Raw genomic sequence first — 16,186 nt, forward strand, 5'->3', positions numbered from 1 at the left:
ATCACCTGTTTCTTTTTAAATAAATCAAAATTTACTGTAGTATGCCCATAAGTTTCACTGATAGAACACAAAATCTATCTTTTGAACAATCATAACAGAAGCAACTTCTGCCGTTCCTGTCTAGAAACCAACTCACTTTTTCCCCCTTGTTAATATTTTAAAATTTATTGTACTTATATTGTTCTTTGGGGGGGAGTAATATTTTTAAATTACAGTGAAATACATAAAATTTACTACCTTTGCCATTTTTAGGTGTACAGTTCAGTATGTTAAGTACATACACATTGTTCTGTAGACGTCACCACCATGCATCTTAGAAAATTAAAACTCTGTTCCCATAAACAAAACTCCCCATGCCCTCCTCCTCTGAGCCCTTGGCCACTACCATTCTACTTTCTGTCACTGTGAACAGAAATCAACTCACTTTTAAACCACTCACTGGAGTCTTTCTTGTTATGAGGCAGGTAGATCCGGTTATTCACTGTTGTTTCCCAGCATCTAGCATAGTGTCTGGTACATGTCATGTGTTCAATAAATGTTTTAATATTGACTGATTGTGTGAATGGATAATGGTTCCAACCTCTGATCCACTTTCAGGAGACCCTAAGTCAAAGACACAGACATATAGGAAATACAGAGTGGATGAAAAGAGAATATCATCGAGAAGTAAGTGTACCAGAGTTTTGCTGCTCTGTTTATCTCCACCCAAAAGGTATTTCATGAATATAAACTGAATGCCTTCTACACAATGGAAAGTATGTTAGACCCTCAGGGACAAAGGTGAAGCATAGACTCTGCTTCCAATGTGTATTTTCCCATTATCACATCATAGCAGTTACCACTCTGGTGTAACTGTCTATATATCTGTCTTCCACTGGAGATGGTAAGCTCTGTGAGGACACTGTCCATCACATAGTAAGCGCTCAATAAATAGTTGGTAAATCATCTAAAGGAGATGGTAGCCTACTGGGGGAAACAGACACCCAGTCAAATAAAGTCAGGATCCTTGTTGTAAGGAAGAAGAGCCGCTGGCTCTTGCTGATGCAGCAGAAAAGTAGTATATTGAAGTACTGTGTAGCTATCAGGGTTGTTGGAAGGTGTGGAGATTCAGGAGTGAGGCTAAGCCTCCAAAAATAATGCACAGAACCACTGCAGAGCTAGCCCAATGAGGAAACTGTCTCCATTGCAGCTCTCCACCAATGCCACTTTGGCATCAGAAACTAAAGCTTGCAACCACTAAGAAAGAGCTGTTGCTGCTAGTGCTGCCAACAAAGGCAGCCACCTCTGCTGGTATTCATACCAGTAAAACCAGAAGTTCCATGCAGAGCCTATTGCCTCTGGTTGTTCATACCTGAATTTAAGTTTCATGTGGATGAGCCTGATTAGTAGAGCCTAGGTAACATTCTTGAGTCCAATTGCAAGGGAGGCTGGGAATTTGAGTTTTAAATAAAGGAAAGTAATTCATATGACAAGTGTTCACTGAATTGTAGCAATATGTGACAGGAGCTAGACTGAAAATATACATTCAGTCTTGTTCTCATGGAACTTATATCAAACAATAAACATTTATATAAATAAGCATAATGATGAATAGTGCTAGATACTACAAAGACAAGTAAATCAGTGAACTAGAGTGTTCAGGAAAGGCTTTTCTGAGATGAGCAGGAAGTGCAAAGGATGAGAACTGGCTTGGCATTTCCAAAGCTCTCAAGGAGGCTGGAGCTAAGTGAGTGAAGGAGGAGAGAGGATAGAAAATGAGGTGGGAAGGGCAGCCCAAGGACCATGTCACGTAGGGCTTGCAGACCACGGTTTTGAACTCTGTAAGGTGGTAAGGGAATGGCATAATCTGACTTATATTCTAAAAGGATCACACTGGCTGCTGAGTGGAGAACATGGAAGGATGGTAGAAGAGGGGAGAACACACTGATCAAAGTATGAACAGAGGGATCAGAGCACTCAAATCTGCCCAGATAGTTGGGGAGAAGGTGAGATATGAAGAAAATATTGAGAGATGAGTGGAGAAAAGGTCAGAAGGCATCTTGGGCAAAGGGAAGAACAGGAACAAAAAACACAGGGGCTCAGAAGGCCCTGGTATGTTTGGAGAACTTTGAGTGGTCTGTTGAGGTTACAGATTGGGATCCAGACACAAGGCTGGGGAAGAAGGGAGACCTAGGCTGCCCAGGGCTGCCCGTGCTGTATTTTTAACCTTTCATGTCACCAAAGAGTTTCTAAGAGGGCAGTACATGGTGCCTTGCTTTCTCCTCTCCTCAGACTAGAGAAAACATAGCCAACCCACAGTACTGAGCAGTTATTGTCAAAGCAAAGTTGGGCAAACCCACCTACACCTTGGCGTAGGAATCGGACAGAGGAGTAGATCTGAGGGTGTCTCCATCAAGGTCAGTCCCAAGAAAAATTGTCAAGAAAACATCTTGTCTTCCATACTGTCTTAGTCTGTTGCTGCTGCTGTAACAAAATACCTCAGACTAGGTAATTTATCAACAACAGAAATCTATTTGACACAGATCTGGAAGCTGGGAAGTCCATAATCAAGGCACCAACAGATTCTGTGTCTGGTGAGGGCTCTTGGCTGCATAGATGGCCCCTTCCTACTGTGACCTCACATGGCAGAAGGGACTACCAAGCTCCCTCTGGCCTCTTTCACAAGGGCAACAGTCCCACTCATGAGGTTGGAACCCTCTTCACCTAATCACCTCCCAAAGGCCCCATCTCTTAATACCATCACCTTGGGGATTAGGTTTCAACTATAAATTTTGGAGGGGCACATTCAGACCATAATACTTTTCCATTTCACTTCTGGCGGCACCTTTTATTTCAACCCAGATTCCCAGGGTAAATGTACACTGAATCTTTAAGTAAGTGTCAGCTGTGGGTTGGTGAAGAGGATGAAGGAGGGCATTTCAGAAAGAAAGAACAATGTATACAAATACCAGGAACCAGAAAGCATCCTTGTCCACCGGCAGCAGAACCAAGGCTAGAAAGATAGGTTGAGCCTGGATTGTGAAACGCTTGGATAATGGTGTAGGTAGTCAACAATAACAGTTTATTCCTAAACCAGATTCCCCAATTAAATAGAGTAACCAAAGCCTGTATGTGCAATGCTTGCTTTTTGCCCATGGTAGATGCTGGGAAGTATTTGCAGGTTGGCTGATTGAATGCACAGATGGAAGTCTTTGTAAATTTAGGACAGATTGCCCCAGTTAATCTCTACGATGGGTCATGTCCGTATTGACAGATTTGCCTGAGATGAGAAAGTAATACCTCTCCTAACATAGTTTTGGAAATTTAAATGCATTGTGGCCTTTAGGTCATGAAATCTGGGTCAGGTGCCAAAGATCTGCAACATTTAGAGTTTAGAGCGTTGCAAGTGGGGATTCACTGTGACTTTAAAGACCTGGATCCTTCTGTCTTCCACCTCAGCTGAGGGTTCCCACCCAAACCAGGATTCAATCTTTATTATTCTCCTGCATCAGCCACAGGGTCGCTACGTGTCACTTCAGAGTTCCAAAGGGAATCAAAATGCAGACTTTAGCAGCCAGCACTGCAAGTCAAGACAAGTGAGTAGCATTGGCTCCACAGGCTTAAGAGGAACTTAGGCAAAAACTCTTTAATACAGGCTATTCCACCCGAACTGGGACAGCAGTCACCGAGGAAAGATTCGTCAGGCGTATGAGCTCTAGGCCCAGGTGGCTGTACTTCGCTGTGAGCAGCTACCAACTCCTCCGGCGCCCCCACCCTCCCATTCCACTAATCTCTTTCGCCAGGGAATGTGTATCCAGAGATACAGCGAACCCGTGGAGCAGATCAGGCACAACGGGGGTATGGAGATCGTGAGTGCTTTATACATGAACTTAAGCAACGAATCTGTCGAGCTGTTTACCCCCTTCCCCCTTAGGCTGGGTCAGGCTAGGGCAAAGCCCGACGGCCCGGGGACTGCTCAGAGGACATCCATCCACTCAAGCTGCTCTCCTTGACCTCCCTCCTCTGCCGCCCCCACCGGCAACTTCCCCCTCTCACGCTGAGCCACAGGCACCCTGTAACCCCACCCGAAAACTTCAAAGACTTCCTTCCGGGCCCAGCGAAGCCCGGCGCGCTCAGTTTTCGGAGAGGCGGCGGCACTCGCTTTCATCTCCGACAACAAAACTGCCATTTCCGAAAAGAAGCGAAACAGCTCGCGGGTCTTTGGGTTCCCAGGCGGATGGGCCGGGAGGAGAGTTACCACGCCCACAACCGCAAGCCCCGCCCCCTCACCGCCCCCTCCCCGGCCTCCACCCCTGCTTGGATCTCTGCGCCCCCTCCAGGCCCGGCTCCCGCGCCCTATTTGGTCATTCGGGGGTAGGCGGCAGGAGGGGAGACGTACGCGGCGGAAAGGCACGCGGACACGCAAGAGGGGCCGCTCTCGTCGCCGCCGCCGCCACCTCGCTTGGGGACCCACGAGGCCGCTGCGTCCTGCCCGCGGAACAATGGGGCTCGGCGCGCGAGGTGCCTGGGCCGCGCTGCTCCTGGGGGTGCTGCAGGTGCTAGCGCAGCTGGGGGCCGCCGAGAACGGCACAGCCCCAGCCGGTAAGTGTCTGCGGGGGTCGCCGGCCCCGGTCCGGAGAGGAAGCGCGCTGCCAGGGTGTGGGTTTCCAAGTTAGAATCTCCTTGAAAAAGTTTGAGTGTTTCTGGCCGAACGCACGCCGACCCGGAGGATACCAGGCGGGGTGGGGAGAAACTGAGGCTTGGACTGGTCTCCCACTTGCCCCGGGGTGGCCTCTTGAAGAAATTGCCCACCTCTTCTCAGTTTTTCTGGAAGCGGCGGTCGCAGGCGTATATAACCTGTTGAGTTACCCGAGGGATGGGCCTTCAGCGCAGGGCTCAAGTTCGTTTTTATGCTTTTCCCTGAAGTTAATGTTTCTTGTAGGTTACAGGTTATCGAAGGCTTCTGTTTGTAAACAAGAATAGGTGGGTTGAAAAATATGTCTACCGCTTCCTGCGGAAACATGTCTACCAATTAGTTGGGGCACCTTTCAGGCGACTCCTCCGGCGTTTGGAGCTTCATCGTCTACCGTGTAATACTATCCTAGTGATTTAGTCTTAAGGCCCCCCAGACGCTTAAAAGTTAGACTGAGGGGCTACTGTCGCGAGTTGGGAGCTGTGGGGAAGTGCACCTTGCTCTTCCGGCGCAGGTGAGGCTTATGCTCCTGTGGAGGGGGCTCTGCACCCCTCGTGTGCCATGAACACCAGGCCTGCGCGCGTCAGGTGCGCAGGAGCCCACGGCGTCGTCCGTGAGGGCTCAACAAAATGATGTTGACATTTCTCATCTGTGTAGGACGGAGTTTGTTCCTCTTTAGGCCCTTGGCCCTTTAGAGACTTTAAAAAGTCCTCTTCGGATGAGGCCAGGAAGCTGGGATTTGCTGTGTTAATTGTTCTCCTTTGTCAACTACAAGTCGGGTCACTGGGTAATGGTTAAGTCAACTAGGATAAGTTAAGTTACCCAAGTTTTTCATGGTTTTAAATACCATCCATCTGCTGTATATTTAGCCTTAGATTAGTTTTATCTAGCAAGAGATTAAAGAAGGCATTTTGCAAAACCAGATGGTTCAGGCACAGCACCTGCTTTTGCTAGAATAATCTGGGTGAATTAAACAGTTTGTTTTGCTGAGGTTTTTTTGTTTGCTAAGTTGAGCCGGTGACAAACTGTCTTTGCAGACCTAATTTTGAAATCATTTAAGAAAAGAATGATCAGTGAAATCATGTTTGTCATATATCTTGGTGCCAATTTTATACCAATATTTAAATTTGTTGCTTTATGTGTGAAAGTGAACCTTTTTACTGTTTCTCTAATGAGTTGTTGATTAGAGAAATATGGTGGGTGTCCTTGCTTTTCTTTCTTTTGCCCTCATAACACAGATTTTTTTCTTTGTCCTATTTTAACACTCACTGTTCTGTTTATTACTTAATGTCTCACTAGAGGTTAGTGCTATTTGGAAACTTGCAATGCTCTACTATAGGAGAGCCTTGATTTCTTGAACTAGTATTACCAACGTGAGGTGGAATTCATTTCTACAGACTATAATGTCACCTTGAAACTAGACTGAAAGAAGATTCAATAGATTTCTCAAAAAAACTCAAGTAACTTGTCCTAGTCTTCATATCCAGTACACACACACACACACTCACACACACACACTCTGTATAAAGTGTCATCTTAAGTATGGTGATTTTTAACAATCATACTAAAACTTATATAGCTAATTTTTACTGGGCACATTTCTTATGCACTCCACACTATGCTAATTGAGGTCCATAAATCATCCCATTAGGTCCTCACAGTGATTAGCCCCATTTTATAGATGAGTAAGCAGAGGCTTAGAAGTAAGCTAACTTATTCAAAGTAAAGCAACTAATAATATGTTTGACTTCAGATCACAGTCCAAACTCTCAGTTAACCATTTGACTATGAAGTCATATTAGGTGATGCTGGCTCTGAAAGTAGGTAATGCTTATATTTCACAATACTGCCATTGCCTAGAATATTGTGGGAGAAGATAAAAACATTACTGAAATTCTGCTTTTAAAATATTCTTCACAGTCTGCTGCATAGTTTTATAAATATCCTCAGTTGAAGGAAAGAGGAGACTTGCCTAACTTGATTAGGCAAGTTAGCTAATCAGCAAATAGGATATATTGTGGTAGTCTAACGAAAGATATTAGTGAAATGGGAGGGGTGGCTATTAGACATTATGCTTGGTGGCAAGAGACAGGAGCCCACCTTGAGCAACCTTAGGGCAAAGAAGGGACTTTATGGACTCTTATAACTAAAAAGTCCAAAGATTGAGGTGACTTAGAAATGGCTGTGTACAAGCATTCAAATAGGTTGCAGAGAAATCAAGAAATTATCTCAGAAGAGTGACAAGAGCAGAGAGACAAAAATAAGAGGCTTTTTAAGTAATTCAGGAAAGATGGAGATAAGTGGGTGGATTCTAGATGTCTCTGAGGGGTGAGACTGATCACTTGCTAATGAATTACAGTGGTGTGAAGTAAAGGGAGGAATGAAAGGATGACCTGTTGGTTTGGGGATTGGGCAACTGGTAATGCAACAACTGGGAAGATTGGGGGTGGAGCAGGTTTATAGTAGAAAGTCAACAGTATTGTTTTGGCACTCACACCTCCGGGCTTTGGAATCAAATAGCATGGTTCAAATCCAGACTCTGCCAATTACTAGCTGAATGTCCCTCTCTGGGCCTCAGTTCCTGTCATTGCAACACAGTACACCTGTCTCAATTGTTGGTAGTGTTAGATGAACTAATGCAGGTGACATGCACAAGGCCTGACATGTAGTAAGCCCTTCATAATGTTGGCAGTTATTTGATATCTGCTGCTAAATACATCTGTATAGTCTACTGACCTTGATCTTTTTCAAGATTAATCTTACACCATATCCTTTTGCAATAAGTTAATTATAATCCCTGTATTAGTCCATTTCTGTTGATTTTAACAGAAATACCTGAAACTGGGTGAAAAAAACAAACAAAACCGAAAAACAATATTCATTGCTTACCGTTTCAGAGGCTGAGAAGTCCGAAGTCCAGGGAATACCTCTGATGAGTGCCTTGTTGGTGGTGACTCTACACAGCGATGCAGGGTGTCATGTAGTGATAATGGCTAAGCAGGAGAGAGTAACTCCTTCCTCGCTGTCCTTAAAAAGCCATCATAACCATGCCCATGACCATCATTAAGCCATCAATGAATTAATACATTAGCTAGGGTATGGTGCTCACAATCTAATCACCTCTTAAAAGTCCCACCTTTCAATCACCATGATAGGATTTCCCACCCTCAACACTGTTACAGTGGGGATTAAGTTTCAGTGAGCTTTGGGGGGGACATTCAATCCCCTAGCCCCCAAAACTCATGTTCTTTTCATATACAAATACATTCATTTAATCCCCATAGCCCCAAAGTCTTAACTTGCCCCAGCACCAACTCAAAGTCCAAAGTCTCATCTGTGAAATTAAATTATCTACTCCCAAGATACAATGGTGGGACAAGCATAAGACAGAAATTCTCATTCCAAGATGGAGAAATGAGCCAAAAGGAAGGAGTAACAGGTCCTAAGCAAGTCCAAAACCCAACAGGGCAGGCATTAAATCTTCAAGCTGGAGAATCAGGTACCTTGACTCCATATTTGGTATCATCTGCACTTTGGTGTGGGGATTGGTTCCCAAGTCCCTTGGGCAGCCCCATTCGTAGGGCTTTCCTGGTCTCTGGCCATGCATTAGCTCTCCCAGGCTGTCTTTGCACGCTTGTAGCTCTACAGTTCTGGGGTCTCCATGACAGTCCCACTCTCAGGGTTCCACTAGACAGGGCCCTGTGGGGATTCTGTGCTACAACTCCAATACCATGTTTTCTCTTGGCATTGCTGTAGTGCAGGTGCACTATGTGGTGACTCTGCCCCTTTGACAGATCTCTTCCTGGGCCCCCACACTTTTCCATACATCCTTTGAAATCTGGGTGGTACAGCTCTGGCAGTTTGGGAGCCTGCAGACTTAATACCACATGGATGCTGCCAAGGCTTCCAGCTTGTATCTTCTGAGGCTGCAAGTGCAGCCACACCTGGGACCAATTTAGCTACAGCTGGGGCAGCTGGAGCAGCCTCCTGAGGCAACCCTGGGCAGGGAGACTCTGGAGGGTGCCTAGGACCTATTGTCTAAAACCGTTTTTTCTTCAGAGGCTTCTGGGTCCATGATGGGAGGGGCAGCCTGGAAGTTCCCTGAAATCCCTCCAAGGTCTTTCATCCATTCTCTTGATAATCCCTTTACTCTGTATTCTTCACCTTAGAAGTGGGTTTCTGGGCTACACCCTTGGTTTCCTCTCTCAAACAGACTTTCTCATTCTTTATGTGGCCAGGCTAGGAGCTTTCCAATTTTTTACTCTCCGGTTTCTTTTTAATTATAAATTTTGACTTTGCCTCATGCCTTTGCTGCCTAAACTCAGCATAAGCTGTTACAAGTAGCCATGGAGCTTCCTGAATGCTTTGCTGCCTAGACAATTCTTCCACTAAATACCCTGGTTCAGCACTTTAAGTTCCACATTCCATGAAATTTGGGGGCATGAACAGAAGCAGCCAGGTTCTTTGCAACTCTATAACAAGGATGTCTCTTGCTCCGGTTTCCAATAAGCTTTTCCTCTTTTACATCTGAGACCTAAGAATGGCCTTTACTGTCCATGTGGGCATTCTGGTCACCACCATTTAGCTAGTCTCTAAGATGTTCCTTTTCCTGGTTTTCTTGTCTTCTAAACCCTCACCAGAATGTAGGCTTTCTCTAGCTCGCTCCAAATTATTCCAGCCTCTGCCCAGTAGCCAATTCCAAAGCCACTTCCACATTTTCAGGTATTGTTATAAGCAACACTGTACTTCTCTGGTACCAATTTTCTCTATTAGTCCATTTCTGTTGCTTATAACAGAGATACTTAAAACTCAGTGTTGTGGGTAAATGTGTCCGCCCAAATTCCGTGTATTAGAAACTCACTGTGACAGTGTTAACAGGATGGGAAATCCTATTATGGTATTTGAATTGTGTGGGGCCTTTGAGAGGTGATTAGATTGTGAAGACTGTACCCTTGTGAATGGATTATCCATTGATGGTTTAATGGGTGGTCATGGGTGTGGTTCTGATGGCTTTAAAAGGAGAGCAAGTGAGGAGTTAGTTGTCTCTCTTGGTCAGCCATTCACTATATGATAACCCTGCATTGCTGTAGATTCACCACCAAGAACAAGACCCTCACCAAATGTGTTCCCTGGACTTTGGGCTTCCCAGCCTCCTAAACTGTAAGGAATAGATTTTATATTTCTTTATAAATTACCAGTTTCAAGTATTCTATTATAAGCAACAGAAACAGACTCATACACTGGTTAATTTGTAAAGAAGCAATATTTATTGTTTACAGTTTCTGGGCAGTCCAAAGTCTAGGGAGCACATCTGGCAAGGGCCTTGATCTTGTTGGTGGTGACTCTACAGCAACACAGGGTATCACATGGAGAGAATGGCCGAAGCAAGAGGAAGAGAGCTTCTTAGGCGCTCTCTTTATAAAGACATCATAGCCACGCCCATGACTACCATTAAACCATCATTAGATTAATCCATTTTCTAGGGCATGGTCCCTCGCAACCTAATCTCTTCTTAAAGGCCTCACCTTTCAATTACCGTAATAGAAATTCCCACCCTCAACACTATCATAGCGGGGATTAAGTTTCAGTGAGCTTTGCGGAGACATTCAATTCATTCATTCATACTGCTTGTGCAAACCTCTTCCATCAAGAGGAAGAGATTTGCACAAGCAGTAAAGATAGATCCTTCAAAGTTGTTACTGCTTTTCTTTGTACTTTGAGGGTTTTTTTTTTTTAAGTGGTGGAGGGTTCATTTTTGTGAAAAATACACAGTAATACACTTGCTCTCTTTCTGTGAGGTATATATATTTAATCTTCATTTTACAGAGACTCAACGTGAATAAACCGCTCTGACTGGCGTACCGCGCTCAGCCAGTGAGCGCACTGGCCATCCTTATATAGGATCCGAACCCGGGGTGGGAGCACTGCTGCGCTCCCAGCGCTTCACTCTTCCGAGTGAGCCACGGGGTCGGCCCAAATTTTTCCCAAATCTTAAGGAACTAGTTAAAAAATGAAAAGAATCATACTGAGAACATTTGCAATTAAATATGAAAATCGTACTCTATTTATCTCTCTATTGTATAGAGTTAGGGATATTAATGATGCAACACCTAGAGACACCCATGAGTAGAAAGGGCCCCTCCTGAGATGGTATACTCCATTCAGAAAAGCAGAATTATCAGTAGCAGAAATCGGTTCATCACCACTTGCTCTGTCTTCATGTGGGTGAATGAACTTTGGCAAAGCTATTGCATTCAGTGGCTGCCACATAGCAAGTACTACGTAGGTGTTTGTTACATAAGCTAGATGTTTTCTGTCTTTAAAGATCCAATAATACAGCTTCAAGGTGTGTTTCATAGCAACATGGGGCAAAAGTAGAACTTCTTGTGGAATAATCTACTTTCCTCCACACCACCCCTTGTGGGCAGAAAGGAACATATTGCCAGTGTTCACTTAGTTAAATATTAAATATTCTTTTATAACAGGATATTTCTTTATTTTTACAGGATCTTCAAACCCAGACAATTCTGTGCCTCCACCAAATTCCAGTGTTAACTCAACAGGTGAGTTGTTTTTTTTTAAAAGTTTCAAGAAATGGATTTTCATCTGTCTAGGATACATAAAGTAATAACAGCCAGGGAAGTATGTGTAAGCTGGTACCCTGACCTGCCTTAACCGTGAGTTATTGATCCTTGAATTTCTGTAGCCTACCCTGAAGGGCTGCCCATGGTAGGCATCAATAAATGCTAGTTCACTGAATTAATCGTCTTTTTCAGTCTAGCAAAGATGTGAATAAATTCTGAAACAAAAAAGCATTTTGGAATTTCATACTATGAATTTTTTTTTTTTTTTTTTTTGTCGTTTTTTCGTGACCGGCACTCAGCCAGTGAGTGCACCGGTCAGTCCTATATAGGATCCGAACCCGCGGCGGGAGTGTCGCCGCGCTGCCAGCACAGCACTCTACCAAGTGCGCCACGGGCTCGGCCCCATACTATGAATTTTGAAGCACATTTTTAGATATGAAGGTTTTGTAGTTTGCTTGCAGATATGAAATATGTAAGTCTGTAGGTCTTGTTGATGAAACAATTCACTCTAAGGTGATAGCAGCCTTAATATGCCTTGGCTGACTCTGAGGAGACACTACTTACATTCAGCTATCAGTCAGTCTTCAACTCACCCTGTCTTGCTCTTAAAACAATTGGTGGTATATGGAACAAATGTATTCCTTCCCTGAGACTCTGAGATTACTAGCTTGGAAAGATACAGTGATCACGCTGAGGGTATCAATATCAGTAGTAAACCATCAAAGCATGTTTCTTGTAAGCAATATTTAGGTTATCTTCACACTTCCCTATTCTTAAGAGTAGACTGAAGTGGAAACTAGAAAAAGGTATACACATTCTATCACTAATTATTTTCTCTACTTTTATTCAATGAATGTTTATTGAGTGTCTCTAATGTGCTGACACGTTCTAGGTGCCAAGGATACAAAATGGACCAAGCCCTGACTTCTTGGAGTTTTTGTTTGTTTGGTTTTTCTTTTGTATTATTGTAAAATGTATATAACATAAAACTTATGATTGTAACCAATTTTTAGTATATAGTTCACTGGCGTTTAAATACATTGAAATTTTATGCAACTCCATGGAGCTTTATTCTTGTGGGATCTCAGTGTTCCACTTAGTTCATATTCTCAGTTTACCTGTGCTTTCTTTTCATTATCTCTGCCTTTCTTACTGGTGGCTGGTAGTGCGTAGTTACGGTATTCTTTTATTCTAGTTTTAATAATACTACAAAAAAAGTTACATTGGGGGATTAAAAGACTGGATAGATTAACCCACGATGTAATAGTGGCTATCATTGGGTGGTTGTGGAAGCGTCTTTTTTAAAAAAATATTTTGTTAGACTCTTAGGTGTCCTTTCTTAACGGCCTTTACCGACTGGTTCTGCACTACTCAACTTTTAACTTTAGATAAACCAAGGAGGTAGAAAAATGGTAAAGGTAATGGTAATAGTGCTAACAATAGTCACCATTTATTGAATGCCCACAACTTACAAGATGCTTCTCATACATTTGAGAATCTTAACAGTGGAGAGGTAGGTATTGTCGCTGTTTTACACATGGGGAAATTAAAACTCACGGTGGTTAAGAAAAGTACAAGATCACATGGTAGTAGTTGCCACATTCAGGATTTGAAACCCAGTTGGATTTTAAAACCTGTACTCCTTCATTATACTTCTTGAAACTGTGGTGTGGCCTTACCTTTAAAAAATGCTTTTCGCTAAAGAAATACCCCACTGAGGTCAGCTGTAAATGATTATTAAAAATCAACTCAATACTTTCAGGACAGCTCCAGAATCAGTGATAATTTCAAATGACGCTTCTAGCACAGGGAAATTTATTGAGGGAAAAACACTGCCTCAATTTATTTTGGAAAGAGACCAGATATTACAACTATTAAAGGAATGTTTTTGGTCACTGTGTAACACTTCTCATAACTGTTATGTTCCTCTTACATCTCTTTTAATCTTGAAAACCCTTGTGAAACATGTTGAATTTGTATATATAGGACATGGTGCTTAATTTTTTCTTTTACAAAAGAGACATATTGTAGACATAATTGTTGAAATGTTGTTTTGAGCATATTGTTTATTTGCTTATTTGGGGCCCATCCCAATAGGAAAATAGCATCTTTTTTTTGGTAAACTCCATTATGATGTATATTCAAAGAATGTATTGTTGGAAAAAGTAGCAACTTCTTGCAGTACTACTTAGAATACCAGGTATCTATCGCTTTTATAGGACTCACCACATTGGATTCAGTGAATCTTTTTTCTCTTGTTTGTTCGTTTTGGTCTCCATCTAAGTTCCTTGAAAGTGGGATCTATGATTTATTCATCCTACCACCTAACACTATGCCTGGTACATGGTAGGTATGCAAAATATATATATTTTTTGTTGATTGAAAAGAATTGTGGAACCAAATACATATTTTGTAATTGCTAACTTGCCTTATCAAAGCACATTTTGCAGACATGTACTGGTCCATGCTTTATTCTAGCTGCTTTATCTTTGTTTATAGAGTAATATACATGCTTGAAGTCAAAGAAGCAGGAATGGAAGTTACTTTTCAATTGTACTGCTGAATTATTTGTGACAGTTCTGTTTTTTTTAATGTGCGCTAATTATTTAGGACAGCCTAATCTTTTTTTGACATTCTTATCTGTAGGGACTTGTTTGGCATACTTTCAGCTTATAGAGAAAATAATTTCCCTCCATTTCATGTATAGTCAGAAGATTCATATTTTAGGGTTTGTGGATGAATGAATTTACTCTTTATGGCACAAGAAAGTCATATGCCTAGATTATTTTTCATAACGGGGGTTTGGGCAATGGTACAAGGAATTGTGACATGGTCCAGAATGAAGAACAGGTCTCATCAGTAGTAACCAGAAAACAGTTCAGTACCATTCAGTATATAGCCTTCTGTGTGATCACCTAGCATTGATGCTTCCCAAAAAAGAGGAATCTGAGAGGGTCAGATTACCGCCATTCAGTTTGAAGCTCTTTTCTTGGACAAAATTTGCACCAAGCCAGTTCCGAAGCAGTTGATCTCCTAAACATGTACAAGGTACTTCAAAAAGTTCATAGAAAAATAGAATTAAAAGAGAACATGAATCTTTCCATGAACTTTTTGAAGACCCCCCTCATATGTTCCATCCATTCATGATTGCTTTTGGCTTGGTGAGCCATCCTTGGCCCAGTCACTTGAGGTGATGTAGCAGGCTTGGTTTCATCCACAGATATGGCAGGGTCCTCAGCAATTTTGAGCAGGAGGATCTGGCTTGGCTCAGATTTCTGCAGAGGTGGACAGTGAAAATTTGGGAGGAGCATCTCAGATAATTCTGTATTCTAATTTTTACCCTCAACTGAAACACTGAAAGTCTTACTGAAGTAGAAAGAATTATCAGCATATAATCCCATGTTCCATACAGTCGTCTTCTATTTATTTTGAATAAAATGTTTTATATATGGAAGGAATATCATGCACATTTTCTGTGAGGTTGTAAACTAGTGTAAGACAGGAACCAGTTGGCCTGACAGCTTGTTTTAGATGCTAAATAGATAGCATTTTAGGTGATAGATAGATCGACCGAGAGACATAGATAACAGATATAAATATTGAATTCGTTTTTAACTAGAGATTTGATATAGAAAATAATCTGTGCACTATAAAGAACTCATCATACTTAAAGAACTGCTTCAGCTCCTCAGAGACTATTAATGGTGTTCAGTTCATGTTTTTGAGATTGCATTTGAAAATTGATGATAATCTTTAACATCATCCAATTTTGTCTCAAGGAGGAAAAATTGTGCAGTATTATGTTCACTTACTCAGTGAACAAAAGTTTGGACTGCCCATACTGCTGGTTGCTGTTTTAGGCACACGGCACGAAGTGGTAAATAAGAGTTGATTCTTCTCTCATGAAGTTTATATCCAGGTGGAGAGATACAGACTATAAGGAGGTAAACAACTAAAGACAATGATTTTGGATTGTGATTAAAAGTAAATAGAATAAAATACCTACCTACATACATACACGAACAGGGTAACGCTGGTAGAGAATGACTGGGGAAGAGCTGCTTCAGACTGGTACCAGGAAAGACCCTTCTGAGGTGGGATCATCTGAGCTGAGGCCTGGATGATGGAAAGGAGCCAACCTCACAAATACCGGAGGGAAGAACATTCTAGGCAGATGCCCTGAAGCAGGTATGGGCCTTTTGTGTCTAAGGAACATAAGCAGTCACTGTGGCTGGCACATGGTGGTGTGTCTCCACTTAAGTTACATTATTATATATTGGAAATTAGGAAACATAATATTTAAGATGTAAGAATTATATTTTGAGACATCAAAAACATGGTAGAGTAGGTTCCAGAAGAGGAGGCCAGAAATGTGGATTTTGGCAACTAAGCTTCTCTGGGCCTTTTTTTTTTTTCACGTGGGGGTTAGCCCTTCATTAAAATTATGTAGTCATTCTAAACTATTATGCACTTTCATACTCTCTGCACACTCAAGACCACAGAGGTGATAATAAATTGGAACTGTCCTGGTGTTGTCTTTCCAGAAGCATGCCTCCATCCTTAAGTTGTAATTAGGAGCCAAATGAAATGCTTCCAGTTCAGATCAAGAAGTGCTACTGTACTGTATTGTGATGTGAACTATAACAGGGAACATTTAGTATTTTAAGCATTTTAAGTGTTGGAGAGATGGGGATGAGTAACCAGTCTGTTCTGTGAATTCTGGGAAAACCCAGGCCATAGTGAATGTGGTCTTGGGATGGTGGGGGCAGGGGAAAAATAAAAGGAAAAACAAAAGATGATGTAGAAGATAAAACATAGGCCCCAAAAAAGTAGACCTAGGGTAGAAACGTCAACTACCAAATTCTTTGTTCCTGTTATCTTTTGATAATGCCTGTGAAAGCTGTGACACTGAACCTGAGTTCTAGTTTGA

General features: G+C 42.3%; 1 protein-coding gene across 1 annotated transcript in view; it reads left to right on the forward strand.

The window, feature by feature from the left end:
- The first annotated feature begins 569 nt into the window (after positions 1-569).
- The window catches only part of TMEM123 (transmembrane protein 123), a 53,347-nt gene continuing 37,730 nt past the window's right edge, over positions 570-16,186 (forward strand). The window contains exons 1-5 of the mRNA XM_063094834.1: positions 570-666; positions 3,439-3,575; positions 3,729-3,848; positions 4,080-4,581; positions 11,179-11,235. Coding sequence (XP_062950904.1) covers positions 570-666; positions 3,439-3,575; positions 3,729-3,848; positions 4,080-4,581; positions 11,179-11,235 — 913 coding nt within the window. The remainder of the gene's footprint in view (positions 667-3,438; positions 3,576-3,728; positions 3,849-4,079; positions 4,582-11,178; positions 11,236-16,186) is intronic.

This window comes from Cynocephalus volans, chromosome 4 (assembly GCF_027409185.1).
Source record: "Cynocephalus volans isolate mCynVol1 chromosome 4, mCynVol1.pri, whole genome shotgun sequence".
Classification (NCBI taxonomy): domain Eukaryota; kingdom Metazoa; phylum Chordata; class Mammalia; order Dermoptera; family Cynocephalidae; genus Cynocephalus; species Cynocephalus volans.